The sequence below is a fragment of the Palaemon carinicauda genome, chromosome 44 (genome assembly GCF_036898095.1).
Source record: "Palaemon carinicauda isolate YSFRI2023 chromosome 44, ASM3689809v2, whole genome shotgun sequence".
Classification (NCBI taxonomy): domain Eukaryota; kingdom Metazoa; phylum Arthropoda; class Malacostraca; order Decapoda; family Palaemonidae; genus Palaemon; species Palaemon carinicauda.
Window position 1 is genome coordinate 31691650 of NC_090768.1, and position 12180 is coordinate 31703829.

Here is a 12180-nt window from a genome sequence, read left to right on the forward strand (position 1 = left end):
AAACATGTTATCAAATACTTGAAATTTAAAAATCTATACCAACAGTGTTCTAATTCAACTGAGAGAGAGAGAGAGAGAGAGAGAGAGAGAGAGAGTGTGTGTGTGTTTTATCGGCATTTTCTTACCTGAAGTTAGTTAATAGATTGAACGTGGATATGGCAAATGCAACCAAGTTGATGACAAGTTTAAACTTTTCATATTCATCTTTATATCTATACCTGAAATGAAAAAAACATCTTTTTAGCAAGAAACATTCATCATCCAATTTGTCTTTTTTTTATTCTGTCTTTCCATTCAAGTATTAATCTACAGTATTTATTATTAAAACTGCGAAAATTCTAAAAATTAAGCAACTACAACATAGATATCCGAATTTATGAAATTTCAAACACCTATATTTATAAAAATTATAACACTAAAGTAAATTATTTCAACAAAAATGCATAAATCTAAAATGCGCACTAAGTTAGTCTATTCCCGATCCTAAATAATTCAGCATTAGTTGTCAGGAAAAAGACTACTCTGTGGAAATAAAAACTAATACTGTACTGCAAAAGATTTGCATAGCATTTACTCAGTGTACAGTATTGTATTGTAAAAGCTCTAAAACCAATGATGAAAATGCATGCTTCCTGCATACAAAACACAACTTACTTGTCCTCCTTATTTAAAATAGAAACATTGATGTTTCCAAGAATAATCTTCAAATATAAGCCACTCGGTTTAGGAATGTTGTTTTCCATGTCATAAAGTTGGGCTTTACGACGGATGAGATCCGTCTGAAGCAACTCGTTTCTCTCAGCATTGTCCTGGTCATCTCTGTGGTCTAATCTGATTTGGAATAAAACCACATGCAATGATTCATAAAGATTTCAAAGGCAGGAAAAATACACTACTCTAAAGAATACAGTCGGTAAGAATTTGCCTTGTATACAGCCACACAGTATCTTATGTTAAATCAATAAATGCTTCCAACACTCTCAACTTGACATAAATCAACACTTCAAATACAAGAAACCTTGTAAATCTCAATATCCTTGCTGATACTATACTAAATCAAGTCATTTAATGGTTCAACAAATTTGTTTCAAACCTACAGAATAAAGGGAATGTAAAAAAATACTTTTAATTTTATTACTCAAAAGTAAAAAAATAAAGACTTCACAATATACAACTTAGCAAGATGTATGACTAACACAATTGTCACCCTTCAGAGATTACAGCTTATCAAAAAAAAAAAAAAAATTTAAAACAATTTTAAACTACAGTATACAGTAGTACACATTCAGGTAACAGACTAGCAAGTCTCCTACTTGATGAATTTTAACTTGATAACTTTCATATACAAAGATATGAGTAATAAAGAAAATATCATCCAAAGATATACAAAATTCAATATCTACTTTAGTAAAAAGAAAAAAGAAAATTGCCACCACTTGTTGCACAATATGTATATATTAGATGTCAAGTAATGTAACTGCCACACTAGTGCACTTGGGTAGGGGATGGGGAATTATGGGCTGAATACCTGTAAGGCTAATTATTTTGGACATAGACAAAAATCTCAATTTAAGAACCCATGCTTCCAATGTATCTTGTTCTTCTCTAAGGCAATAATGTACATATCCACATTGATTTCTAAAATAAAAGTTTAATGAAAACTACCTTGAGAGGGAATATATTCCAAAAGAAATAGAGTTTTTCCTGCCTTGGTGAATACAAAATTATTACTCTACATTTTGTTTTCCTTATCAATCTATTCAATAATATCAACTATCTTCCAGAGTTTACAGATGCTTCTAATACCTTTCTTGGTGAGATGAATTACTAGATGAGTATCACCTATAAACTATTCCATATCTAACAATGACTAAACAGTTCCTTCTTGAGATTATGACTGCGTATACTGTACTACAATTTTTAAGGTAATATGTTATTTTTATAATAAAATAAATTTTTGAATATACTTACCCGGTGATTATATAAGCTGCAGCTCTGCTGCTCGACAGAAAACTCTACGTTCAAAATCCGCCAGCGATCGCTAAGCAGGTAGGGGGTGTACATCAACAGCGCCATCTGTCGTGCAGGTACTCAGTACTCAATGTAAACACAGAACTCAATTTTCTCCTCGGTCCACTGGGTCTCTATTGGGGAGGAAGGGAGGGTCCTTTAATATATAATCACCGGGTAAGTATATTCAAAAATTTATTTTATTATAAAAATAACATTTTTCAATATTAAACTTAGCCGGTGATTATATAAGCTGATTCACACCCAGGGGGGTGGGTAGAGACCAGCAATAATTGTTTACATTATTATGAGCTAAGGATTTTTTATTTCATTTTAGCAGTTATTCAAAATAACAAACATAAAATAAATAAGTACCTGGTAAGGAAGTCGACTTGAACAATTACTCTGCCTTTTTAAGTACGTCTTCCTTACGGAGCCTCGCGATCCTCTTAGGATGCTGAGCGACCCCTAGGAGCTGAAGTATCAAGGGTTGCAACCCATACAACAGGACCTCATCAAAACCTCTAATCTAGGCGCTTCTCAAGAAATGACTTTGACCACCCGCCAAATCAAGTAGGATGCGAAAGGCTTCTTAGCCTTCCGGAAAACCCAAAAACAATAATAAAACATTTCAAGAGAAAGATTAAAAAGGTTATGGAATTAGGGAATTGTAGTGGTTGAGCCCTCACCCACTACTGCACTCGTTGCTACAAATGGTCCCAGAGTGTAGCAGTTCTCGTAAAGAGACTGGACATTCTTAAGATAAAAAGACGCGAACACTGACTTGCTTTTCCAATAGGTTGCGTCGATTATACTTTGCAGAGATCTATTTTGTTTAAAGGCCACGGAAGTTGCGACAGCTCTAACTTCGTGTGTCCTTACCTTCAGCAAAGCTTGGTCTTCCTCATTCAGATGGGAATGAGCTTCTCGTATTAACAGTCTGATAAAAAAGGATAAAGCATTCTTTGACATAGGCAAAGATGGTTTCTTAACTGAACACCATAAAGCTTCAGACGGGCCTCGTAAAGGTTTAGTTCGTTTTAAATAGAACTTAAGAGCTCTTACAGGGCATAAGACTCTTTCTAGTTCATTTCCAACCATACGATAAGTTTGGAATATCGAACGATATTGGCCAAGGCCGAGAAGGCAGCTCGTTTTTGGCTAGAAAACCAAGTTGTAGAACATGTAGCCGTTTCGGATGAGAATCCGATGTTCTTGCTGAAGGCATGAATCTCACTGACTCTTTTAGCTGTGGCTAAGCATACCTGGAAAAGAGTCTTTAAGGTGAGATCTTTCAGGGAGGCTGATTGTAGCGGTTCGAACCTGTCTGACATAAGGAATCTTAGTACCACGTCTAAATTCCAACCAGGTGTAACCCAACGACGCTCCTTCGTGGTCTCAAAAGACTTAAGGAGGTCCTGTAGATCTTTATTGTTGGAAAGATCTAAGCCTCTGTGACGGAAGACTGATGCCAACATGCTTCTGTAACCCTTGATAGTGGGAGCTGAAAGAGATCGTTCTTTCCTCAGATATAAGAGGAAGTCAGCTATTTGAGTTACAGAGGTACTGGTCGAGGATACGGATACTGACTTGCACCAGTTTCGGAAGATTTCCCACTTCGATTGGTAGACTCTAAGGGTGGATGTTCTCCTTGCTCTAGCAATCGCTCTGGCTGCCTCCTTCGAAAAGCCTCTAGCTCTCGAGAGTCTTTCGATAGTCTGAAGGCAGTCAGACGAAGAGCGTGGAGGCCTTGGTGTACCTTCTTTACGTGTGGCTGACGTAGAAGGTCCACCCTTAGGGGAAGTGTTCTGGGAACGTCTACTAGTCATCGAAGTACCTCGGTGAACCATTCTCTCGCGGGCCAGAGGGAAGCAACTAGCGTCAACCTTGTCCCTTCGTTAGAGGCGAACTTCTGCAGTACCTTGTTGACAATCTTGAACGGAGGGAATGCATATAGATCTAGATGTGACCAATCTAGGAGAAAGGCATCTATATGAACTGCTGCTGGGTCCAGGATTGGTGAGCAAAATATTGGGAGCCTCTTGGTCATCGAGGTTGCGAAGAGATCTATGGTTGGCTGGCCCCAGGTGGCCCAAAGTCTCTTGCATACATCTTTGTGGAGGGTCCATTCTGTTGGAATTATTTGTCCCTTCCGCTGAGACAATCTGCCATGACATTCAAGTTGCCTTGGATGAACCTCGTTACTAGTGATATGTCTAGACCTTTTGACCAGGTGAGGAGGTCCCTTGCGATCTCGTACAACGTCAGAGAGTAGGTCCCTCCTTGCTTGGAGATGTACGCCAAAGCCGTGGTGTTGTCCGAGTTCACCTCCACCACTTTGCCTTGAAGGAGAGACCTGAAGCTTTTCCAGGCCAGACGTACTGCCAGTAGCTCCGTTGAAATGCATTGTCCTTTGACTCGAGATCCATATTCCCGAGCATTCCCGACCGTCTAATGTCGCACCCCAGCCTACGTCCGATGCGTCCGAGAAGAGAACGTGGTTGGGAGTCTGAACAGTCAGGGGAAGACCCTCTCTTAGGTTGATATAGTCCTTTCACCAAGTCAGACAAGACTTTATCTTTTCGGAAACCGGGATCGAGACCGCTTCTAGCGTCTTGTCCTTTTTCCAGTGAAAAGCTAGATGGTATAGAAGAGGACGGAGGTGTAGTCTTCCTAGTGACACAAATTGATCCACGGATGACAGCGTCCCTACCAGACTCATCCACAGCCTGACTGAGCAGCGTTCCTTCTTCAGCATCTACTGGATGGATAGCAGGGCTGGGGGCTGATCGTCTTGTTCAGCAACGTCCTCATCAGATGGTTCCTCATCCGAAACTGATGAGGAAACGGCAACGGAGTGGGCAACGTCTGACTCGCTGAATCCGGTCGCACTGGTGGATGCGTGACGGAGCCGGACGCAATATCATGGAACTGCTGCACAGTCTGTGAACTGTCAACAACCATGGGTGCGCGAGGAAGCACAGCGTCAACCCGAAACTGTCTAGACCGTCTGGGTTGTGCAGTCAACACCCTACCGGGTTGCTGAGGTTGACGCACTGCGTCACAACAAGTCACCTCTGCTGGTTGTTGAACGTCCTGAACGTCAACAACCACCTCCGAGCGTCGCTTAACGTCAACGTGCGGCTGGCAACCCACACTGGGTCGCATCGGTGGAGGAACCACCTCAACTGGCAGACGCGAGTAGGTTACCTCAGCGTCAACAGGGCGCACAACCGACCGGTTGGAAGGTTGTTGGCCAGAAGGTTCTTCTCCGCATTAAAGTCCTCTATCAAGGACGCAAGCTTGGACTGCATGTCTTGCAGCAAAGACCACTTAGGGTCTACAGGAGCAGGTGCGGCAACAGACGGTGTGACTGCCTGATGAACCGACCGGTTGGAAGGTTGTTGGCCAGAAGGTTCTTCTCCGCATTTAAGTCCTCTATCAAGGACGCAAGCTTGGACTGCATGTCTTGCAGCAAAGCCCATTTAGGGTCTACGGGAGCAGGTGTGGCAACAGACGGGGTTAGCGACTGAGGCGGAACCGTTTACCATCCCTGAAAGCCTTGTTATGCGTGACATAATAGTACAGCAAAACTTCAAAGGCTCGACAAAAGCTGAGAAGTTGACCTGTAAACAACTTGGAGCGTCTCCTGGCTAGGCGCCAGGGAGAGTCTACCAGAATTGAGAAGTCTATCTGGGCAGAGGCATGAACTCCCAAGTCGAGAACTACTCTCGTGTCATATCAGGCTCTCGCTCTATAAACCAGTCTAAAAGAAGGGAAATCAAAGGCTGTATCCCCCAAACTCCTCCTGGTGAAAAAACCAGTCGCCTAGCCAACGTAACGCTCTCTAGGAGAGCGAGAGAGCACTAGCTTAAAAACAACGGCTTCGAAGTAGCTAGGCCTAGTGTAAGTTCTGACGTTTAGGCGAACGAGGGAGCAGCAGTTACAAGATCCGGACGAAGATCCTTAAAAAAAATCATCATGATTTAATTAAAGTCCATAGGAGGCTAAGCAACTTAAGGCTCCTCTCCATCTGACAGAGTCCTCAAGGGAAAATCAGTAGGAGGGAGAACAGCAACTTCCTCATGTAGATGAGGAAGTTGCTGTTCTCCCTTGTCCGATAAAAGCTGAGTCTCTCACTGGTGCATTAGTAGCGGACCAGAACGCAACGTCATGTAACTGCTTGACAGTCTGTGAACTGTCAACCACAACAGGTGCGTGAGGACGTACAGCGTCCACTCGAGACTGCTTTGACTGTCTAGACTGAGCAGTCAAAACAACTCTAGAATGCGGAGGTTGACGCACCGCGTCAAAACAAAACAACTTAGACTGTTGTTGTACCTCGCGAACGTCAACGGAAGGTTCCGTGCGTCGCTGAACGTCAACATGCGGCTGGCAGGGTACACTGGAACGCATGGGTGGCGGGACTCTCTCAGCTGGAGTGCGGCAGAAGGTCGCCTCAGCGTCCACAGGACGCACAACCGTGGTTGGTTGTAGGCTAGAGGTTGGTGCAGTGTCAACCTTCTCCGCACGAAAGTCCTGCATCAATGACGTTAACTGAGGCTGCATGGTCTGCAGCAAAGACCACTTAGGGTCTACAAGAGCAGGTGCGGCAACAGACGGTGTGACTGCCTGATGCGGTACCGCTTCCGCTTTGCCTCTCTAGGAGGTGAGCAATCGTCGGAAGACTGCAGCGAGTCTGAACTGACCCAGTGGCTACAACTGGGCCGTTGGACTTGCGCGGAAGGGACCGACTTGCGCTTAATAAGCCGCGAGACCTTGGTCCATGGTTTCTTACGAGAAACCTCTTCCGCAGACGAGGAATAAATGGGCTCTCTCGTCTTTGTGTGGGTGGGGCGATCTTGGGTAGATACGCCCGAAACCACGGAGGGAAACGTCTGTTCGTTGATCAAGGCCTCTCGAACCCATAAGTCGTTCGACATTACTTCTCCCCTGGGCTTGGGAGCTTGCAAGAGGTCCCGGACTAGGTGAACGACAGGCACGAACAGACGAACCCTCGGACGCAACACTGTAACACTTTGCGCATATCACTTTATCACTTCGATTCTCTGTTTTGCACTTATTTCACTGAAATCGAAACTTTTACTGATTTCTACCTGAAACACGCAATTCTACCCTTCATTAAAAGGTAGTAATTGCGAAATCAGTCGTATAATGCAGCTCATTAATACCAGCAAAAAACAGAAAACATATATTAAGATAAAAAATTCAGTGGCTGGGAAAGAGACTAAACACTAGTTCATATAAACTACGTTTTCAATCTCTCACCGCACATAGCCTGGGGACGAGAATAAAAACCTAAAAACGTTTTATCCTTCCTCCTCGTACAGAGACTAGGGACGAGAGTAACACGAGAACAACGTTACCCGCTTGAACGGAACGTTTTCTCTCCTCTCTCTCCCTCCGTCTCTATCTCTCTCTCTCTCTTGATTTCGCACCTAAGAGAAGAGCCCAATTATATTTCGTCAAAAAAAAAAAAAACATGTTATTTGACTAAAGGAAAAAAACTGAAAGGTTTTTCAAATAAAAAGTTCCTTTAAATTAGAATTTAAAACATTTAAGTTAAGAAAGAATGAACAAAACGTTAGAATCGATTTACTCTTACTGCAAAGTGAAACCGTGATACACTCTCTCTCTATCGTAACGATAGAGCGCATGTTGAACGTCCTGAACGTCAACAACTGCGTAGCATAAAAAACTAAATGTTAGTTCATCTTTGAAAACAGTACGAAGACTATCAAAGAAATTCTTTCATAAAATATTACAATTAAAAAGTTTTAAATTCTTTAAAAGCTAATTACGATATAAAGGGCTCAACGTTGATTAACTTCGGTTCCAAGTTAGGACCGCCTACTATCAGGAAAGGTCGCATATAAACAAAACATTAAAATTTATTTTTATATGTTTATAATGAATGGAAAGTTAATCGAAGAGGCCTAATAAAGGCGGAGAGGTATAAAATATATAGATCTATAACGTGACAAGATAATTACAAAAAACCTAAACACACTTCCGTCTAAGGGAAGGGTCGGCCATTTAAAAGTGAAAGAAAGTCCATACTCTCTTTGTCACCATAATTAAATCTATCCAAAACGAGTTCAAGTTTTGAGATGAAGATAAAACACCTGCATAGCGAAAGCTCAAAACTAGAATAGTGTACTTCACCAAATAGTTGTGAAAACAAATCCAGTTAGCAACAGCAAATTAGTAGGTCTTGCCGGTAGCCCGACAGAGAGAAAATTGAGTTCTGTGTTTACATTGAGTACTGAGTACCTGCACGACAGATGGCGCTGTTGATGTACACCTCCTAACCTGCTTAGCGATCGCTGGCGGATTTTGAACGTAGAGTTTTCTGTCGAGCAGCAGAGCTGCAGCTTATATAATCACCGGCTAAGTTTAATATTGAAAATTGTATTTTTATAGCTATAATATACAAACCTGAGTCATTTATATGGGTTACATTCTATTGCTTTTGGCTAGGACCAATATTATGGAAATCCTGTGGGTCTGGCAACATCACATAGTTGCCTCATGTTCCCCCTCGCGCTAGGTAGGTGAGCAGGAGCCTGTTGTTCAATAATCACTTTAAAGGTTTAAAAGCCACTCATCAATGACAGAGTCAAAGGACAGTGACATTGCCATAGAGACTGATCATATATACATATAATATGTGCCCAAGCCCCCTTTCCTCCCAAGCTAGGACCAGGGAAGGCCAGGCAATAGCTGCTGATGACTAAGCAGGTAGACCTATAGGATACCCCAAACCCCCTATCCTTAGCTCACAAGGATAGTGAGGTTGCAGCGACCAAAGGAACTAACAAGTTTGAGCGGGACTTAAACCTCAGTCTGGCGATCACCAGTCAGAGAAGTTTCCAATATACCTACAGGGTAGATGAGAAAGGAAATATAAATAAATGACTCAGGTTTGTATTGCTATATAAAATACAATTAATCTTTAAAAATTTTACTGTACACTAGTTTCTCCCTACACGAGTACAAACCCTCGTCATTTATAAGGGAGACTTCCTTAGGTGGAAGGAAGTCTCTATGTGATAACATCAGACCACAAATCACAAATCGCTTATAGGCAGCGCGTTGTAGACACATTATTCCCTATATCTCAAAGACCGAAACACGTTTGACGTGAAGCTCTGTAATCAGACTCGAGACACGCTAGACTTGATGTATTTAACACTCAAATCTCAGCCTCGGAAAACTCACTTAAAGCAAGCAGGTCTTCTAAGTTGCCTCCCTTGGCATTTTTCATGTTGTAAACCTGGTACCCAGTGTACCTAGCGACAAATTACCAAACCTCCTCTCCATTTTCTCAGTTCCGAAATGAAGAATACTGTACTGTATGGAGGTAGCAGTTATGTTTGCCATGCAGACCTGTTCCTGGCTGGACCACTGGTCAGGGGCAGTATCACGCTTCACGGCGACAGAAAATCTGTGGGTTGGGATCACCCTGAAACAATTTGAAGAAATCTTGAGGTCAGGAGCCTAGGCTCTGGAGTGCCTTCTTCATCAAACAGTCTACCTTTGAGGCAACTATATCCTAACAAGATACAACGCCGTCTTAGCTAGATGCACTGAACAGCACAGGTCCTATCCATGCAGAGTTGGCTCGTAAGGTAGTCATATACCATAACGTGAAACAAGGGAGGAGGTAGCAGCATAAGCAGGAACCTCGTCCTTGAGGCACATGGCAAGTAAGCCATTCTATAGTAGGAACAAAGTGTAGGTGAAGAATGTACGTTCATGAAGGATGAACGTCCACGAACGGGCCGGATTTGATGAAGAATCCTGGCTACATGTATGCGGGTTCTTCGAAGTCCAGAAAAGGAGATGAAAACCTCTGGAACCTCGCTTGAGAAAAACAAAGAAAATCCAAAAGGCAAGAGGGGTATTAAGTGCATTGTGCATTACCCCGGCCGTCGGTGGAGAGTGCTGGGCTAGATTCTAAAGGGAAATCTATGCTAAACTCTTTCAATTCTAAGTGGGAGTGCTACTAAAGTAGCATAAAGCCAAGAGAGAGGTGGGAAGACAATCTATATTTTCTAGATGAGAGTACTCTCCGCAAAGTAAGAGAGACTCACGGGAAGCCCAAGCTTCAATGAAGTGAGGGTTTAAGTCGGAACAGATCGTCCCAGGAGTGACTTAGCCCGGAAGGCATAGTGTCCAGAGGAAAAACTGTTAGGTGCTGGAAGTGGTTGCTGGTTCTAACAGCAACCTAGAGGAGAGCTGACTAGTGACAATCCTGTGAAGCTTAGAGATGATCACGTTTCGACAAACAGCAAACAAGAAGCAAGCGAACGGCGAGCTGACGAATGGTGAGCTGTCGCACGGTCAACTGGTGAACAGCGAGCCAGAATACAACGAGCTGGCAAATGTGGATAGGCGAACGGCGTGATCAGTGAGCTGTCAACCAGTGATCTAGTGCTATGCTAGCTGACAAACGGATATATGGCGAACAGCGATCTGGCGATCGGAGAGCTGGTGAATGCTCTCCATAAAGTAAGAGAGACTCATGGGATACCGACGCTTCAATGAAGTGAAGATTTAAATCAGAAGAGATCGTCCCAGGAATGACTTTACTCCAAAAGGCAAAGTGTCCAGAGGAAAAACTGTTAGGTGCTGGAAGTGGTTGCTGGTTCTAGCAACAACCTAGCGGAAAGCTGACTAGTGATGATCCTGAACAGCTTAGTGACGATCACAGGCCGGTGAACTGCGAACAACAAGCAGGCGAACGGCGAGAATGTGAATAGCGAGAAAGCAAATGGCAAGCTGACGAATGGTGAGCAGTCACACAGCCAGCTGGTGAACGGCAAGCTAGCAAACAACGAGCTGGTGAATATCGAACGGCAAACGGTAAGATCAGTGCGCTGTCAACCGGTGATCTAGTGATATGCGAGCTGACGATCGGAGGGCTGACGTATCAGCGAGCTGGTGAATGCTCTCCATGAAGTAAGAGAGAATCACAGGAAACCCAAACTTCAATGAAGTTAGGGTCCAAGTCAGAACAGATTGTCCCAGGAGTGACTTTACCCCGGAAGGCAAAGTGTCCAGAGGAAAAACCATTAGGTGCTGGAAGTGGTTGGTAGTTCTCACAGCAATCTTAAGGAGAGCTGACTAGTGACGATCCTGAACAGCTTGGTGACAATCATGAGCCAGCGAACAGCGAACGACAAACAAGCGAAAGGGGAGCTGATGAACGACAGGCAAGCGAATGGCGAGCAAGTGAACGGCGAGCTGTTGCAAGGCGAGCTGGTGAACGGTGAGCCGGCAAATGGCGAACAGCGCGACTGGTGGGCAGTCAACTGTTGATCTGGCGATATGCGAGCTGACGAAAGGCCATCTGGTGAATGGTGATCTGGCAAACAGCAAGCTGGTGATCGGAGAGCTGACAAATCAGTTAACTGGTTAATCAGCAATTGGCGAGCTGGCGAATTGACGTGCTGGCGATCAGTGAGTTGGCGACCGGCGAGCTGGCGATCGGTGAGCTGGCGAATGGCGAGCTGGAGAACAGTATTCTAGTGAATGGCGATCGGGCGAATGGTGAGTTGACGATTGGGGAGATGGCGATCAACGCTGGCGAGTGATGATCACAAGCTGGCAAACAATAAAAGACGATCATGAGATGGCGAACAAACAGCCAGCTGGCGAACGGAGAGCGACAATCATGAGCTAGTAAACGGCGAGCTGGCGAACGTCGGCGGTCCCGTGCTGAAGGATGTTCGTGGACGATCATGACCTAACGGTGAGCTGCAGCAGGGCTGAGTAAGACAAGTCTCTTGGCAAGATAAGTCACTTGAATGTGACAAGTCTGCAGTGCGAGACGAACTTCTACCCTATCCGAGCTAAAAGAAAAAAATGTCCAGAGTACAGGTGTGTGTGTGTGTGTGTGTGTGTGAGTGGGGTGTCCAGCTACCCTGGCTACCCCTCCTACACCCCCACATCTCCAACTAGCGGTGGGGTACTTCCAACTCGCTATAAGCCTTGTCGCTGGTTTCAGCTTTGCTGAAAAGATATTCCCTAATTAAGGGTTTTGGTGGCCTAGTGGCAGCATTCTTGCTTGGTGATTGCCAGAGTGGGGTTCAAGTCCCGCTCAAACTCAGTAGTTCTTTTGGTCGCTGCAACCTCACCATCCCT

The 12180-nt window shown here is 44.0% G+C and overlaps 1 protein-coding gene across 2 annotated transcripts in view; it reads right to left on the reverse strand.

Moving 5' to 3' along the window:
• The window catches only part of LOC137634302 (transmembrane protein 120 homolog), a 59366-nt gene that overhangs the window by 26000 nt on the left and 21186 nt on the right, over window positions 1-12180 (reverse strand). For both annotated transcript variants that reach the window (XM_068366654.1, XM_068366653.1), the window contains exons 3-4: window positions 655-831; window positions 126-218 (exon numbers count right to left, since the gene is read on the reverse strand). In XM_068366654.1, coding sequence (XP_068222755.1) covers window positions 126-218; window positions 655-831 — 270 coding nt within the window. The remainder of the gene's footprint in view (window positions 1-125; window positions 219-654; window positions 832-12180) is intronic.